This window comes from Engraulis encrasicolus, chromosome 16 (genome assembly GCF_034702125.1).
Source record: "Engraulis encrasicolus isolate BLACKSEA-1 chromosome 16, IST_EnEncr_1.0, whole genome shotgun sequence".
In the NCBI taxonomy this organism is placed as follows: Eukaryota; Metazoa; Chordata; class Actinopteri; order Clupeiformes; family Engraulidae; genus Engraulis; species Engraulis encrasicolus.
In genome coordinates this window covers 27,927,950-27,946,789 of record NC_085872.1, presented here as the reverse complement: position 1 = coordinate 27,946,789, position 18,840 = coordinate 27,927,950, and the positions used below count along the sequence as shown (strand labels likewise).

Genomic DNA, 18,840 nt, shown 5'->3' with positions numbered 1-18,840 from the left:
AACACTTAATTTGGAGTGTGAAGTTGAAATGATGTGTTGTATATAGGCCTTTAGCTGTTCTATCTCACAGGGTTATTAATTGGATAGGTAGGTCTAGGTGTAAAGTAGACCGTTAGCGCACTATCCTCCTTTTACGAAGCGAAAGCAGTGACGTCAGAACTGCCCCAAGCAACCCTGGCAGCCTTAGAAATTACGTCAACGCATGAACACCAGCAGCTGTCAACGGGCTGGTCACCGAGGACTGACTAGACGTTGCTGCTGTGGTAGCCTACATGTTTTGTTAGGACATAAACGGTACTGTTGATATTAAAGACGCAGGGCACGGGGCACGAGTACAGGGCACAGTAAACATATTCTCACTGGAGCACAGGTGGGGCGATGGCGGAATCTGGGAAAGAGCTGTCAGCCGGTTCCCGACATCCATCTGTCGGCTCGCCTTTATGCCGCATCTCAATCGTGATAAATTGGAGAAGACCGTTTTGGACGTCTTCAGTCTTTGCTGTGGTGAATTCTGTTTTCTGGTAAGAATGCCATGACGCATTGTAGCGTACAGTACCAAGAATGATGTTGCTATAATGTAGCGTACGAGGACACCAGTGTGTGACATTTTTGCGCCCTTGTGGAGTGTAATTTACTAGCATATGACAACAATGACGCTAACTTCACATTGGCTTAATGTACTTCAAACTGTCGACTGGTCTAGGCCTAAATTACTATTGTCATATGTTGCAGTCTAATAGGTTTTGCTGTTTAACCTATGTGAAACTTCTTAGAAAGGGTCTTGTTCACCACGTGTCAAAGGGAAGCATTGGCAAAGGAAAACATTGGCACCTCAGCTGCCTGTATTGTCATCTAGTGACCATTCACTTATGTCCAAGATGTGTTAATTCATATTCATCATAAGAAAACTAATTTTGCAAGTCCCTACTGAGCACTGGGTTTACACGACCCAATTGCAAAAAGTTATCCCAGGCTTCACCGGTTGGCCTCAGCTTGTAAGACGACATTTTAATTTTGTGGTGTAAATGCACACAACTTCTTTCAGCCTTCCTAAGGCAAGATAAGCCTACCTGGTGATGACAGATATTCCAAATCCTTACACGCCATCTACAGAATAGGCCTGCCTTCTCCATGTTGTCTTTATCATTGGGCGTGTTTTTTCATGTTCATGTTGTAAATGAAATTCTTTTCTGAACAAATAATTTTCATGTTTTTTGCTTTCCCCACAGGTTTGTGACGCTTAGTCCCTGCAGATTGTTTAGTGTCATGTGCCTAAGCTTGGCCTTGATGGTTGTCATTCAGTTTACCCGGGACCTGTGCCTTATGAGATCCAAAGGTACAGTAGTAGGCCTACACATTATATTGTTTTCAAGAAAATGCATCATGATATGGTCAGCATACATGTACTGATATAATATTGGGCATGGAAATGTGCAAGACATCCAATAACATTTGCTCTGAGAGTGCTCGGACAGTGATATATCTCATATGTGATGCACTGACTGTATCATGTTAACTTCAAAGCGCTAACCGTTAGGCCCAAAATCTTCAAAACAGAAAATGTCTGCAAGTAAATAATCACAAACTGTGGCTGCCACACCATGGCTCAGCTCGGGATTATCTCATAATGATTCAGCTGTAAGCCTGCTGCCCCAGCAGGACATGCTGCTGACCTGAGAGCCAGTGTTTTGGTTTGACATGCAGCAGGGGAATTATGGGAGAACTGACTGGCATAGCTAGCCGCCTCAGAATGTTGTCAAAGTCGCAGAATTGCACAGCTTGTTCTGCACCGATGACTTTTTAATGACTGCATTGTGTAACAGATAAGGAAAGAGTGGTAGCCCTCACTTTATTTTTCTTTTTTTTCCCCATAGGAACCAAATTGTGGCATAGTATGACTGAAAGGTAAGGTTAAACGGTTTCCTTTCATGTAACACATGATGTTATTACAATATTATATCATGCTCGAATCTCTCTGTTGAAGAACTAATAATGTCGCAAAGATGATAAAGGCTGTGAGCCTATCTGTCTATGAGTCAGACCGAACTAAGTTTAACCACTTACTCTGAGGAGGTGTGGAAAATTGTCTGAAGATCTATGTCAATGGATGATATGATGCCTGAAGGGAAATGCGAGAATAAAAACAAACATGAACTACATAATCAGTGAGCTGTAGTCCTCCTGGCACCTGAAAGTCACTAGAATTACGGGCCTACTGTAGTACAGAAAGTTCACAAGTAGGCCACGGGTCACGCAAAGGGTCAGGCTGGCATTATAGCCAAAAAACTAGAGAAGCTTGAAGATTTGAACAAAATGCACTACCAAATGAAACATGGCAAAATCCTTTTTTAGAGTACAGTCCGTGAACTGTTTATTTATAGGTCAATGTAATAGTTGTCACTGCATTAGATTATTATTAGTAGAAGTAAAACAGTAACACCTTAGACCTTTTATGTGGGCCAATGTTTATAAGTTGTACACTTTTGCAGTGTTTAGCACAAGATCCACTAAAACCCCTTATGCAAGACCTAACCCAAAGGTCACAATCAACCAAAAACAGGAGCTCTGATTCCACAAGTGGACAATAACCATTAGGCACTTCCAAATCTGCCCACTAGATGGAGCCAAGCGTTTTGTTGGTTTCATACACTCAGTAATCTTCACAATCTTCAAGTGAAGTCAAGTCAAGCCAAGTGTATTTTATTGTCAAAATCTATATAACAGGGTATCTTTCGGTTGAAAAATACTGAAATATTGTTTTTAGACTCAGAGCACACATATGTGTGGCAGAAATATATATTTTACATATCTTTTTGACACTCAAAAAGTTGGACTAATTTACTGTAAAATATTCGGTAACTACATGAAAGTGATCTCTTGTATTCTCACTGCACCCACTCGTGTTTTCATAAATATCTCATGCAATATGTGTCGTTATGGGGGGGATGATTGCAGGTTGTAAACAGGTATTAAAGGAGTTTGCCAATGTGATGAGGAAGTACTGTATGGCAGTTCATTTTAGTATTTTGAATGATAGTGTGTTCCATGAGAATACCAGCACTTTTCTTCATGAAAATTATGTCAAATCCAGAGGATTGTGTGTAGTGTTTTGGGAAAAGTGTGTTCTGGAACCGAAATTTGAGTGTGAAGAAGAAGTTAAGTGACACTGGTTAGAGGAGTTGGGAAATGGGTGAGGAAGAAAAACTGTATCATGATAGTGTAAGAACGGAAAATATTATTGTTTTATGTAAAAAGGAAAAATAATCTGGTGCAAGACAAATGTCTATTTTTTGTTATTTATTTTTATGAAACTAACGTTTCATCATGCGTCTTCATCAGAGTCCTATAGATTTGAGGACTCTGATGAAGATGCATGTCAAAACTTTAGTCTGAATGTACTGAAAAAATAAATAACAAAAAAGACATCCATGTTACACCAGATTCTTTTTCCTTTTTGCTTATGATTTAATCCTGCTCTGGTTGCACCGGATTGTTCATTTAGAAGCACAGAGTGCGTATCTCCTGTTTTATTATTGGTTTATGTTTGATTGACTGCAATTCCCAAGATGCTTTTTTACGTTCTAATTCCCGAGATGCTTTTGTACGTATCCCAAGATGCTTGGGAGATGGAGGAATTCTGGGAGAGAAATATGTAAAGACTTGCCTTTTCAGTTTGAGCTCGTATGTCTGTGAGTTATTCCAGATTACCAAAGGAGATAGAGCCCTGCACCATGGGCCTTGGATTATCCTTTTAAGTTAAATTTAAAGATCAATGTTCCTTCACTGCACAAATCATTAGATGTTTGATATGTATGCAGTCTGATTCATGTCGTATAGGTGAAGTTTCAAAGGAAAAAAAAAACCTCTCGCCAGACTGCTTTGAGACCTCTTAAGTTATTGAGAGCCAGTGTCAGCTTTGCCTGTGTGAAGGTTAGTTGGCTTTCAGCTTGTTAATGTGAGGTGGGCCTCATTAAAGAGCCAAGCTCCCAGAGAGCGTTTGGGTCAGACATTTGGGCCCTAGTCTATGTATATGGGTCACGTCCCAGTGTGTGGCTATTCCCCTTAGCAGCACCCCCAGCCCATATGGACCACAGTGCCCTTGGAACCTAATTCACTGTGTTCTACAGGAAGCATAGCCTGTGCTCTACGCATACTGCGACATTCTCAGATTACTGCCTGTTCAAAGAGTGCATTGTTGAGGCCCAGTAGTGTAAATCCGATGCGACTGCCATTCTTTCACTTCACCTCAACTGCTATTATTTTGCGAAGGCCTCCAGGTCAGAGGGCGGATGTGCGATTGCTTAGCATATGCTGCTGGACCAAAGTGATGAAATGTTGTGGTTGTTGTTCTACCCCCTTACGCAAGTTGGCCTTTGCCTTTCTGTCACATAACACATCTCTGACTTGTGGTTTTGATGTAAATTCATTGTAAGGTGAATTGTTGTAGAGCCATTATTGTATGTGGCTTTATTGTGTGTGGCATCCATCCAGTAGCAATTATGTGCAACTGATGTCTTAATGATCTTTAAATAACTGGAGCGAATCAAGATAAGATGGTGCATTGTTTGTTTTAGGCAATTGATTAATATTCATATCATGACATTTTATTTTAGAAGTCAGGGCAATATTGTATCAATGGCCTCGTTTTCTTTTCATTTTCTAATTTTCTATACAAATACATTTTCACACGTTACTAATATGTCAATGACCGTTAGACCAGTGACATCTTATTTTAAATGAGAAAGTTTAATTTCTTATTTTACTCTGTATTTTGCAACAATTTCACTTTATCTATCTTGATCACTTCATCACTTTCTGTTGTTACATCTTTCCCTAAACTATTGATTAGTGATGTCTCCTCATATTGTTATTTTCCATGTGTATATGTACCGGTATACGGTATATACACACACTGTATATAAGCTTCAGGAATATTAAGCCTATACATTTTAAGTCTGTGTTTTTGTTTGGTTTATGTGTTGCTGAAGTTGCCAGAATTGTTGCGAAACGTGAGGTGGTGTGAGTCCGCTTGTTTGTGTACCGAGAGTGTTGTGTGTGTAATGGATAGGATGACACAGACATTTTTGAACTTCAGGAACTGCCCGTAGGTCAACTGCCCTCATCATTTTGCCACCCGACACTCGATCAATCCCATTGGATGGGAGGCTCCTGGGCCACTGATATAACCAATCAGTGGTGCGTATACTTTGCAGTAGAGGGTGTGCTCAAGAATACTGGCTCTCTTTGGTTGAGTACTGTACTGATGGTGTTTGTTTTTTGTCTGGCCATGCTAACTCTATCAGCTCTGTTGTGATATCTTATCCCAGTCAAGTGATCCACCGATGTGTAGTTTGGTCAAAAATAAAGCAGGGCATTTCCACACTGGCCTCTGCTATCCAAAGTGCTTCTGTGAATTCTTTGTGTGAATACATTTTCGTATAACTCACTGTTTACTGACACCAGACCGAAGTTTGTGACATTTGAATGTACTTAAATATGAAGTTTCCGTTCATGCATAATAGCTTATCTTTGGTTGGGGTGATTTGATTTGTTTAATGGTTGTAGTCATTCGTCATATTGTCATTTTCTCAGATTATGTGTGATATTTTGCCACATGTTCCCGCTCCTTCAATAACATATCTGTTGCTGCACATGCTTTGTTGTTGATGCTCTCATTCTAATGATACATGTGACTCATGAACATGAACAAACACAACATCTATAGTTTCTGTTAAGTGAATGGTGTACCATGTGTTTTGCAATGCTTGCGCAATTTCTTAGAGTGAGACCCTACACTAATGGGGCCACTAATGGAAAAATAATGGGACACACCACTAGACCTGACTTGAAAAGCACGACCATACTTACAACTTCCTCAACACTACAGAGTTTTACTATGTGTAATAGTTAATATGGTGTGAAGGGGACAGGAGATGACACCTACCGCAAGTTCAGATATTACCTGAGAAAAGAGAGAGAGAGAGACAGAGAGAGAGACAGAAACAGACATACAGGCAGACACAGACAGGGGCATAGAGACAGACTTAGACTGATAGAGAGGGAGTTGGCAGACAGTGTTTGCGAGACAGGAAAGAAAGAAAAAGACAGAAGAAAGAGGAGAAGGGTCCCCTCGCCCTCGCCCACCGCAACCACACCACACCACACCCCCACCTTCCTCTACTGGTCTAATGCCTGTTGGTGGTGGAATGGTGTGTGACTCGGATATTTTTAGACCAGCCCAGTTGAAATAGTAACACTCAGGACCCCATTCAACATAAACACAACTTGCTCTCCCTCCATGTGGCATCTATGAACCAGTGGACATCATAACAGCTAAACCCAGAGTGGAGCCATAGGCTACAGTGAGCACATCCCAGCATCAGAGAGGCTATATCCACTGAGCAGTGCCCTTAGAGCCCCACGGGGTCCGTTGCTGAGAGCAGTTTTCTGCGGAGGACTGTGGACCAGGGATAAGGTAATGATGGTCCCATGACACTGCCATGCCTTTTTTGTGTGAGTTAAACAGATGAGGGAACATTTCTTGAAGGAAACAGTGAGGTAAGCGCTGTAATAAAGGAATTAGAACCAACGAGGATTGGTCATTAGCATCAGTGTTGTTATGTAGCCGGACAAATGTTTAACCAGCTATCTTAATGAAATACATATTAGATATTTTGTTTGTTTAACCAGCTATCTTAATGGAAAAAATGTATTTTGATATTTGTCTGGTCAACTTGACAAAATATGTCTATAACGGCTAGTTCTGGGGTTCAAAATGTGCTTTGTCATGTACCCACCACACTTGTATGGATGGAGACTGTTTTTCCCATGAGTACCTCAGCGTAGCATGTCCCACTTTTTGGCAGGGGGCTGGAGTGATAACTGGATTGTAGCTATTGAGGTCATACGTGCTTCCATGGCAATGGAATATGTGACACCTCGAGGGCTTCTTACCTTGCCAGACAGAAGCTGGCTTGATCCACCTTGGTTACTGTCGCGGAGACAGTTCTGGCATTCTAGAAGCTTTTCAGGAGGCCCCAAAGCTGAAAGTGCAAATGGCACGACTGGCTTTGTCACAGGGGGCCGATGGAAGAGCTGCATTTTGGCCCCATTGTTTGCATGGTTTGACTGTTTGTCTTGGGTTATTTTTGGGCTGTCTGTTGGAGGGCCTTGTTAGAGCTGGTGACGCATAGCTCTCTGTGTTGTTCCAAAGATTAGCAGTAGAGCCACTTCAACAGCTGGCTTATTTGCCTGCTTCCTGGGTCTCTGGATAGACACATTGCTGTAGAAACATTTTGTTTCCCTGCCATTTTGTTTCCTGACTGATTTTTTTATATATAATACCATGATCATTTCATGGTATTCACTTTCACTTTCATTTATGCTGCAAAATGATGAAAGTTGTAACCGGCTACCGTAGGCTGTGAGGTTGTGAGCCAGTGACCCTCGACTCGAAAAGATTATAGATAGATATAAGATTATATTTGTCAAGTGACCTACACAAATACAGATTTGACACATGTCCATTTGGATCTGTCATTACAGTATAAATTTCATGGCGCGGCCATAACAGAGGACTGCCAGGTTGTTTAAGACCATTACCTCTCCGTGCCGGAGTTAGTAGGGGGAAACTGGCTGACCTACGTGCAAGCCCAGATGGATCATGTGGGGATCACGCTCCTGTGAGGTCAGGCCTGTGAAATGTCACCCCCACATGTCTGGAGAGGGGGGCTGGCACTTCGGGAGGGAAACAAACATTGTCTCCTAGTCAAGCTGCTGACGCAACACCCCCCCGGCCGCCCCCTACCCCGCAAAGCCCCCAGCCATAACACCGTACCACTGGCAGTGGTGCAACCCGGCAGCACGGGTTGCTTCAGAGTCATACTGAAGGTGGTGTTCTCTTGCACCTTCTCTTAGAGAGAGGGACTACCTCGTGAGGAGGATCCTTATACCTAGAAAGTGATTTATAGCTTTTTGGAGTTTGGAGAGGTCAGACTACCAAGGTTTTAACATGGGTGTTCCAAGTAGGGGTGGCACGTTGACGCTAATACTGTATGTTACGGATCTCAGATGAACTTTCTTGGTAGCTCACGTTGGGCGTGTGCAGGTGCTGCTAGAGGAGCATTCACAGAAGTTGTGCAGTAGAGTGGTTATTGGAAAGCCATCTGTCAGCATGGCTAGATACAGTATGTATGAGTATGGATGGCGTAAGCCTACTGGGTGAACAAACACATGGCCATGGTGATAAAAGAAAATGAAACAAATGGTCATAAAGGATTTATGCTTAGCAATAGTAACGAGCCATTATGTTTGTAATGGAATACTGTAGCCCCTTAATACACTCTAATAACACTCTAACCCTAATGGGCACACTCTAATAGTCAATGAGAAGTTAACAACCATAATACACTATGACATATTGTAACACAGGTCCTTTAGTAGAGCACTACAACTTTGTTGAATCAAAATTCAGTCTTTTTTTTTTTTTTGTCGCCATTGGAAGACATACCTCATCACCGATGTCTCTGAATTGTGGGGTCCCCCAGGGCTCCATTGTGGGACCACTACTGTTCAATCTGTATATGTTGCCACTGGGACACATTATCGAGAATAACTCCATAAATTACCATAGCTATGCGGATGATACCCAGCTCTACTTATCTATGTCCCCCAATGACTACACCCCCCTTGAATCACTCTATCATTGCATGGACCAAATTAACAAATGGATATCTCACAATTTCCTCCAGCTGAACACAGATAAAACTGAAGTAATCATATTTGGGAAAAGAGAGGAGAGACAAAAGATTGCTACTATCCTCGAAACGAAGGGACTGAAAGCAAGGGAAACAGTTAAAAATCTTGGGGTCCTCATTGACAGTGACCTAAACTTCAACAGTCACATGGAAGCTATTACTAAGTCTGCATTTTATCACATAAAAAACATCTCTAAATTTAGGGGGCTTATGTCTAAACATGATCTGGAGAAGCTAATACATGCCTTCATTTCTAGTAAGGTTGATTACTGTAACAGACTTTTTACTGGCCTCCCCAATAAGACCATTAAACAGCTTCAACTTGTACAAAATGCAGCAGCAAGGGTTCTTACAAAAACAAGGAAGTTCGACCACATCACATTAAATCATTAAATGGAATGAGACACACATATCTACTCGATATGTTTCAGCTGTATGCACCAACCAGGTCACTAAGGTCAACGGAGAAGAATTTGCTGGTGATTCCAAAAGTCAAAACAAAGTGTGGAGAGGCAGCCTTTAGCTTCTATGCTTCAAAGCTTTGGAACCAGCTTCCAGATGACGTAAAAAATGCACCCACTATTGATAGCTTTAAATCTAGACTAAAGACAAAGCTGTTCTCAGATGCTTTCCCCTATCTTAAATTACATATAATTTTTTATTATTATTATTATTATTATTATTATTATTATTATTATTATTATGTTTATTTATTTTTTTATTTAATTTTATTATTATTTTTACCTTATGTTTTATCTTAATGTTTTAAATGTTTTTTGACTCTAATTTATTTCCTTCTTTCTTCCCTGTTTCCTTTCATTTACATTCGTTAACTTTGTGAAGCACATTGAGTTGCACCTGTGTATGAAATGCGCTATATAAATAAACTTGCCTTGTCTTGCCTTGCCTTGATAATTGAAACTTTGAAAAAAAGCATGCCACTCTGGGACTCTCATAGCAATGGCTATCATCACAGGATTGACTGTGCCAATAATGGTAAACTGGCAGGGGGTAGTAAACAGACTCCAGACTCTGCGGCCTAAACTGCCTAGAGACAGAAAACAGAGTGGGCAGGAAGTACACTTGTTGTGTCTCTTAGATTAGATGTGTGTTTCGAGCAGATTATGATAAACTGCCAGTTGTCAGAATGGAAATCTAGATCACATGGAACCATGTTGTAGCCAGCCAGCCACATGCCCTTCTTGACCTAAATGCGGTGTTAAGTTGGAAGAATCTCTCTGTGCATCGCCGTAACGTGATCCCCTTGAAGAACGCAAACAATTTCACACAAGCAGTGTTTCTGACAGCTGTGGGACAGACAGTGATGGCCTTCAGCTTGTTGGTTTAAATATAGCCAGTGTTATTGAATTTGACCAACTCCATCTTCCTCCTTTCTCTCCACACTGTTTTACATATGGAACAGTAACTGTATGGAACTGTAGGAAATGTATAAAATACTACATTGGGCGTAATGCTGTCCCCTGAAGCACAATGTAGTTTATGCCATTTAAGAAATAGGTTCACATGCAGTAAAATCAACAATGCAGAGCCCTACAAAAACCCACTACATCCTAATCTCCCCAGGTGAAAAAGTGGTTCAATTTAGTACAATAAAAGCATGACTGAAGTGTACTTAGCATGTTAAAAGTGCACTCGTGCTTTTTGTGCTAAGAAAAAGTATGTTTACAATATGCTTATTTAAAGTGTACTTAAAATTAGATGTAATTAAGTTGCTCTCAAAGAAAGTACACTTAGCGAACCATACTTCAAGTGGACTTCGAAGATGTTTGGCTAAAGTGTATTTAGAGGAATATACTAATAGTGTTCTAATAGTTAACTTACTAAAAGTGTATTTTTTAATAACATATTGCAATTGTACTTTTTTAAAGTGCAATATGATTACACTTCACCCAAATGTCTTTTAAGTGTGATTTTCTATAGTGCGCTTTAAAGTAAATCGTTTTAACATATTGCAAGTACACTTTTTCTAAGTGCACCATGATTGTACTTCACCCAAAAATCTTCAAAGTGTGCTTATGTCACAGGTGGGGCGCGCGTTTGCTGGCCGCGCCCACTTTGATACTACTACCCTGGGAGTTCACTGCACAACACCAAAAACCAAGACACAAGTTCCAGTTTTCGTTCTATTTATTTACCACCATTATTAAAAGTCAAAAGGGTAGTTGTCTCTGTCCATGACCCTTGAGGGAACCCACCCGCGCCCAAGTCTGAAGTCCACAATGGCATGCTTGGACAGTCCAGCCACCAAGTCCATCCGTGCGGGGGTTGCGAGGTGAATTACACTGCAACGGGGGCATGGCACACACGTTCAATCGGGAGCAGCTGGCGGTGATGAGAAGCGATGGGAGTTCTTCTGCGTAGGCCCGGAATAGCTGGTTGGTCTTCAGCAGTCTTGGGTGCGAGCGAGAGGAAAAGAGAGAGCGAGAGAGAGAGCGAGAGAGCGAGAGAGAGAGAGAGAGCGGCGCACTCACGGCGCGCAGTAACCAGGCGAATACGAGTCACTCATCTTCACGGTGGGGTGCATGTCCATCTCACCCCTTTCCATCGAGGCAGGTTCACCTGGCCGTCACTCTGATTGCGGACTCCTTCTGGGCACTATGCCAGTCGCGCTCTCCTCCGAGCTGCCAGTTTGCCTTCTGATCCATAGGATCGCGTCCACTTCTCATCCAACTTCTCGTCCCTTTCGCCTGGCTCTGTCCGGTGTCCGACGTCTCCCATCTTGCCGCTCCACTCTCGCCTCTCTCTCCCCTCAGGATGGCATTCTCGCAGTCATCTCTCCTTGCGGCTTCCTCCTCACAGTCTAGTTTCTTGCTGTTTAAAACTCTGCTCACCAACCCACGTGCACCAATCACCTCCATCCTCCTCACCTGCGCTCCATTATCCTAATCATGCTCCAGGTGCATTACATTGGGAATGAATGACATCTAGTTTTCGGTTCACTTAGGCCTCAATTGTCACCCTGTGACACTTACACAAAGTGCATTTACCCATAATGCACCATCATGCATGTCCTTTCATGCAATGCAGTTCTTGGAGGTAAATTTCTCAAACAGAAAGCCATTCATCCTGAAGGAATATTTTTGGTTTGCATGAAAATATTACTCATTGTTATATTCTGTGTTTATTGTAGGGGTTTTTAAAATTTAAAGTGGTACACAAAAAAATGACCATGTTCCCACCATCATTATGATGGTCACGTATATGTTCTGGTATATATAGGCTCACACTTCCCTCAGTATCTTAGTTGAAGGTAAGTCGGAACTAATTGTTCAAACAATGAGTGTGGTGTCATCATAAATCATCAATCCATGTGATCAATTGCAGGAAGGAGGAGCAAGATTGAAAGAAAGTGAAATGTGTACCTGAAATCTCTGTAACAATGCAATGATTGTAAATGTCAGTCATGCTAAGCATGCATACTGTAACACTACTGTGACTGTGGTTGTGTGTAACGTACAAGCTCTGAGAACCAGCATGAATTGTAATATTACATTTATATTATTTCATGTACTTGGAAGTGTACTGTAAATATACTTCAAGCATACCTGTTATATATTTACAATACTTAATATGATATACATTTTACAGACTTAAAATGTTCCAATGTACTTCAAAGAAGCATGAAGTTAATATACTTTTATTGAACTTCTAGTAACAATAAAATGTTATAGAAGTGTACTCAAGCACACTCTTAATGCCATACGAATGCATGAAAAGCGTGTTTGGAGCATACTTTCAAAAGTATGCTTGTAGTGCACTTAAAGTTGTCCAAAAGCGGTGCCAATTTAGCATCCTCAGTGTGCTGCAAGTGTGCTGAAGTACTGCTTTAGTAGTGCTTCAGCGCACTAATAGTGCAATGAAGCGCACTTTAAATCGCCGAAAATAGTACACTTTGTACTAAGTACGGTCAAAAAAAGTACACTTTAAGTATATGGGTTTTTCACCTGGGTCATTCTTGTGTTTAGTTGGTGTCTGGTCTTACTGTGGGTTGCTCAAATTAATAAAGGCAGCAGAAGTTTGAGTCAGACAGCTCAGTTGGAATAAAGCTGGTTTCAGATCTGTGCAATGGAGCAGAGGCAGGACAGTCTACTCCCTTGCCCACCACAATCACAAATACTACACTCCACCTTTCCTGTTCACATCCATGACCACATGAACTCTTAGGGGCACTGCTGCATTTAGTATCGTATAATACGCGGATATACTTGAATTTGGTTTAAAGATTTGCGACAACTATTTTTTAAGGTTTTGCAGGTGATGGTGTTTTCATTTTGCAAATTCTGAAGAATGGGATTCTCGTTCTGTGTCTATGGTGCTTGGTGTCATTTCTTTAAAATGTTGCTTTAGACTTGCCTGTGGTAATAAAAATAGACGAAGCAGCCTGTGAAGTCTTGCTTAAGTGTTGGTGAGCATCTTCAGTGACTGTTTTGACCTGAAGCGTATCAAGTGATGCGTGTGACACATACCTGCCTACGTCACATGTTTGACAACGGAAAAGACTGGTATCTGCTTCTCAGAATATGATAATCAAGGAAGACATATATATATGTGTGTGTGTGTGTGTGTGTGTGTGTGTGTGTGTGTGTGTGTGTGTGTGTGTGTGTGTGTGTGTGTGTGTGTGTGTGTGTGTGTGTGTGTTGTTTAAATCATTAAATGGGTTGGGGCCCAGCTACATACTGGATATGTTTCAGCTGTACACACCAAGACCAGACTTAAGACAAAGGTTTTCTTTGATGCCTTCCCTTAGAGATCAATGTTTTTGATGTGTTTATGTATTTTGTTTCCTTTTCCTTATTTCTTGCTTTTCTCTTTACTTTTTTTTCTATTTCACCTGTCATGCCTTATGCTTTTATTTTTATTTTATTTCAAGTTATTTTATTTTACATAATTTTATCTTACTTTACTGTGCAGCACATTTAATTGCATTTATGTATGAAATGCGTTATACAAATATAATTGCCTTGCCTATATTTATATATAGCCTATATATGGGAATTCTCTAGCTTCTAAAATTAGGATCTTTCCAAATGCTTGAAATAAAATACAAAATGATAAATGTTTTATTCATATTAAGAGTTCACATTACCATGTGCATCCAGTGAATCATTTCAGAAGTATCAGTACCGGTATCCCAATATGCATTGCTTTGCTTGTTTCCTAGTTGGGAGATGATTGACTCCAGACATGGAGGGGAATCTGAACCAGCATCGCAAATCACAGATTCCTGGACAAGTTTTAAACTATTCTTGGAAGAGACATCTTCTTTCAAACAGCAGAATCCCGGAAAGGTTTGTACATGGTTTACTATTTTAAGACTCTGGTGTAGGCGAGTTTTCTTCAACAAATGATCACACATCATGTTGACACTCAACATTTATTTTTCCCTCTCTCAGTTCTGCCTGCTTGTATGCAGTTTCTGCTCCTTTCTGGCAGTCCTTGGGCGCTACATACCTGGAATTGTCCTCTCATATATGTTAGGTAAACAATGTTCAAACTTAAAACTTGCCAAGAAGTTGTAGAAAAAAAATCATGTTGTGTAATAACTGTAATAGAACATGTAATAGAACAGATGCTGTTGAGTGTCAAGGTAAAACATCTGTGATAGACTATAGAAAAATACATACACAGTACAATATAATACATTGAGTTGGAATCATGCACTTTAATGAACTGTCTGTTTTTTTCTTCATATTTTTTGCAATTGTGGCCTTAATTCTGATGTTAACTGCTGTATACAACTTACCCATAGTACCTCTCAGTGATTTGGCGTCCTCAAGAAGAAATTAGGTTCTGATATCCACAAAACGCCAGGGCATTGATTTCCAGGCGCTAAAACAGTATTTTTTTTTAGTATTAAACTGGTACAGTAATGCTTATGTTACAGTAGTGCTAAGTCTGTTGCAGCCCCAATTCAAAGTTTTAAACAAAATATAATGTTAACTGAGACACACAAGTGACTACTGTAGATTGCTCCATTTCAAAATGGCCAGCAGAGGGCTTCCCATGTTCTGTGAAATGTAACCATGGTGATGTCCTCACACTGTCTCGAGTTTCCCAATTACCTTTGCAGTCAGCACTTTGGGGAAGAGCCCTGGCAGAGCTGTGATGTGTGTTAACGGCTCCTCTTATATTCCAGTGCTTGGCCTCTTCCTTTGGCCCTTGGTGTCATCACATGACTTTGGACTGTGGCTCGAACCAGTTCTGCAGAAACTGGACTTCGGGCTTGGACAGTTTTTTCAAAAGATCAAAGAGAACCATGGTAAAACACCTGGAATGAATGTGTTTGCACACACACACACACACACACACACACACACACACACACACACACACACACACACACACACACACACACACACACACACACACACACACTCATATACACACACGTGCGCGCACGCACACACACACACACACAGTAATAGGCCATTAACATAGATCATATTGCAGCGAAAATAAATGTCATTAAGGACCATCTCTGCATGTGTTTCATTAGAAAAGAGGCTCCTCCAGGCCCAGGCTGAGAGAGAGTGCATTGAGGCCGATCTGTCTTCTCTCTTCCCAAAGGTCAGTTTGACCATGTCTCCATCACATGATTCGACAGTCAACACACACAGTATCATGTTATATGACATTTCCGCTGACCTTTTTCTAGTCTTTCATGCTATATAGAATAGGCCTAGCGTTCCTGACAATTACCAGGGAAACATTCACTGAAGGTTTTGGATAGTGTGAAGACTGGTAATGGAAATCCATATTTTCCACAAAGAACCAACTAAAATTATTATTTGTTCCCTTATAGAAAAGGCAAGGTAAAAAAGCAAAGACAGTAGCCATGTCAAAAGCAGTTTACTTTTACTGGATGTGGACTAAATGTTCTGTTGTCGTTTAATGCTAAGATGACTCGTCACCTTCATTTGCTCACCTCACTATATAGCTGGACTCAACTGCATACAAGGAGCTCTCCATATCTGACACTGAGCCTTCCGAGGTGACATGGACTGAAAATGGCACTTTCAACCTGTCTGAAGGGCACACACCACAGACAGAGGACTCTGAGGGTGAGCGCAACTGGGGTGCATTTCTCAAAAGCGTAGTTGTTAGCCAGTTAGCAACTTGCGTAGTAACGTAGTAACTTGCGTAGTAACTTGCGTAGTAACGTGGTTAGCAACTATGGTTTCGAGAAATCCACCCCTGTCTTGTTAGCCTTTTTAAAATCCCATTAACAGTTCAGGTATTCATATACTGTACACATCAATTGGTCTTGTTCCAGGTTTCAGAAATAGTTATCGTTAACTTATTATTAATTTTATTTAAAGGTGCACCGTGTAATATTTTTAGTGGTATATTTCCAGAATTCATGCTGCCCATTTACAAGTGCTAACTTTTTCGCAAATACTTACCACCACCTTTAAATTTTAACGTATTCATTATGACTGGAAAAATAGCATTTTTCATACATGAAAAGGTGGATCTTCTCCATGTCCGCCATTATGAATTTCCAGAAATAGGCATGTTTAGCTGCAAATGTTACTGTACTCTCGTCATACTATTAAATATTAGTTTATTACTTACTAAATATTCATGACAAGATCTAATTTGGAAATAGAAGGACAGTTTCAAAGAGCAGCATAGTTGCAATTCCTACTCTGACCACCATCCTACACAGTGCACCGTTAATACTTTATTTTATTTACTTACTCATTTTTTGCTAGTTTAACACTATTATTATTATTATTTATTTTACATTTATTTAACCAGGGAAGAAAAGCTAAGTTCGGTAATGGTGGCATTTGCAGTGCTGTCTGGAATAAGGGGGAATAGGCATGTGTGGCCTGTTACTGGGCGAATAGACCAGCCGCGATGCGGTTGAAGCGACAGAAAATCGCTTCTCTGCAGCAAGAGCAATACAAGCGATTGAAGCGACTAGAGTATGTCCGTTGAAAGCAGAACGCAAGCATTCCAACATTCCCCATTGGCTGTGGTTACTGACCTCTATACAGTAATTGGCTGTGGCGGCTTGTCGCCGAGCAGCATCATAGCTCATTTGCATATTATTGCGAGCTTTCAACTGCAAACTGTCGCTCTAGTCGCGTAAATCGCCTCTAGTCACGCAATCGCTTTTGTCTCTTCTGTCACCAGCGATTCAATACAAAGTCAATTACTTCCGTCGCTCGCCTCGCTCATGTCGCGGCTGGTGTATTAGCCCGGTTAGGAGTGTTCTGTTAGGAGAGCCAGTGCGTTACTACATGGTTGAGGATATGTCCTATCTGTGCTCATGCCCTAGATCTGGACCGCCCCAGCGATCAGGAGGAGGTGTTCTCCGGTGGACTCCAAGACTTCCCATGTCTGGACAACGGCCTGGGAACCAACGGTGATGATGATGACGAAGACCTGAGCATCGGCCTGCCCGCTCCCGCCCCGACGAAGCCCAAACACAAACACAGCCGCAGCAGCAGCCACGAGGGCAAGGAGGCCCTGGCCGGCGCGCAGCAGGTCCACGACCCCACCCTGCAGCTGGTGGAGCGCATGGCTGGTGATGTCATCAGCGCCGCCGTGACGGCTGCCATCCAGGAGAGGCTGGAGGCCACCATCTCTGCCACGGTGGACGCCGCCTGCCCTTCTTTCTCCTCCTCCTCCACTGCCTCCACCCCACCGGCTGCACTGGCCCAGGCGCTGGCCGAGGACTCAGACAGCGAGGCGGAGGACTTTGAGCTGCTGGACCAGTCGGAGCTGGAGCAGCTGGAGGGGGAGCTGGGGCTGGAGAGGGCTGGGGGACGCGCGGCTCAGCCCAAAGCCAGCAGGCCCTCTGGGTTCTTCTCCAAACTGCTGGGGCGTCACTGATCACGTCACGCAAAGCTGTTGTGCGGTTGGGGAGATGTTATTAATGACCAGGCTATTGTGAATGGCGGGCATGCAAGGACAATGAAGGCTGACAAGTGATGATTTTCCTAGCTGTGAGTACTTTTAATTAGATGTGAGGGACAGATGACACAAGGAAGGCTTGATCTAGTAGAGTTCTCTTCAGTTTTTGCGACTTGCCACTTCGAGCCTTTCCCACTCAAAGTAGAGGAGTTTCCGACCCGAATGCTCTCTGCGGTTTAGCGGTGGAAGGGCAGGAAATTCACTCACATTGCTGTTATGCTGCCAAAAACACATTTAAAAAAAATATATCCAAATCTATTCGACAGATCCATTGTAGTCTTGTACCTGGTCTCTTCCACTCTATACATTTATAGATAAAACCCGAACATATAGGAAACCTCCATTAAGGACAGATACGCTACGAAATACCAACAAGATGTATTCCAGGAAAATCATCACAATTTTTTTCTTTTTCTTTTTGTTTTTCTTTTTGTTGTTTGTCTAATTTTGTAATTCCTTTTTTCATTACGTTTTGAACTGTTGTGGGCCAGGGAAATGTTGCAGAAAGCGTTGGATATCTATGTTATATATTTTTGCATGCATAGCTCTGTTTCAAATGTAAACATTTTTATGTGTACGTGCACCTTAAATATGTAATTGATACAGCTAGGCACTTGAAATCAAAGATATTAGACACTGGATCTTGTGCAATTATAATGCCATTAAATCTTTCTTGAATGTACTTTGTTGACCTGTTACTTAATCAACTTCTTTGCAGGTTCGAAGAAATACCGCAGTGCTGTCTGAAGTGACAGGATTTGATTTTGCACTTCTCCATAGTTTCACAGAATATACACATATTGATCTATGCACAGACATGTCAGGGAAGGCCTAACAATCTGCACATCAATACTGTATCACACATATCAGGGGTATCACGTTTTGCTGGTGTTGAAGCTGCAGGTGACAACCCTCAACTTTTGGGAATGAATAGGATTACTTTGACATGCAAGGAAAAAGCTTATCCGATGGAACATATAAGCAAAATTAAATATTTTTTTAAATTGAAATCTAATTGGAAATGAACAAATGGCTATTCCATGTAATTTATTAATTGATCCATGGGGGGAGCCTATAGGCTGAAAAATTATTTCTGCAATACAAAATGCAGCACTCCTTATTTTACATGGCACTATCT

General features: G+C 41.5%; 1 protein-coding gene across 2 annotated transcripts; it reads left to right on the top strand.

Moving 5' to 3' along the window:
* The first annotated feature begins 215 nt into the window (after nucleotides 1–215).
* retreg1 (reticulophagy regulator 1) lies at nucleotides 216–18,384 on the top strand. Of its 2 annotated transcripts, XM_063219228.1 has the most exons (9): nucleotides 216–521; nucleotides 1,230–1,336; nucleotides 1,875–1,905; nucleotides 13,939–14,065; nucleotides 14,171–14,255; nucleotides 14,914–15,036; nucleotides 15,274–15,344; nucleotides 15,715–15,838; nucleotides 17,065–18,384. In XM_063219228.1, the coding sequence occupies exons 1-9, from the start codon at nucleotides 379–381 to the stop codon at nucleotides 17,619–17,621; spliced, it is 1,368 nt and encodes a 455-aa protein (XP_063075298.1). In that variant the 5' UTR covers nucleotides 216–378; the 3' UTR covers nucleotides 17,622–18,384. The 2 variants fall into 2 exon arrangements, with proteins under 2 accessions (XP_063075298.1, XP_063075300.1); XM_063219230.1 differs by lacking the exons at nucleotides 216–521; nucleotides 1,230–1,336; nucleotides 1,875–1,905 and adding an exon at nucleotides 6,191–6,475.
* Nucleotides 18,385–18,840: the final 456 nt, after the last annotated feature.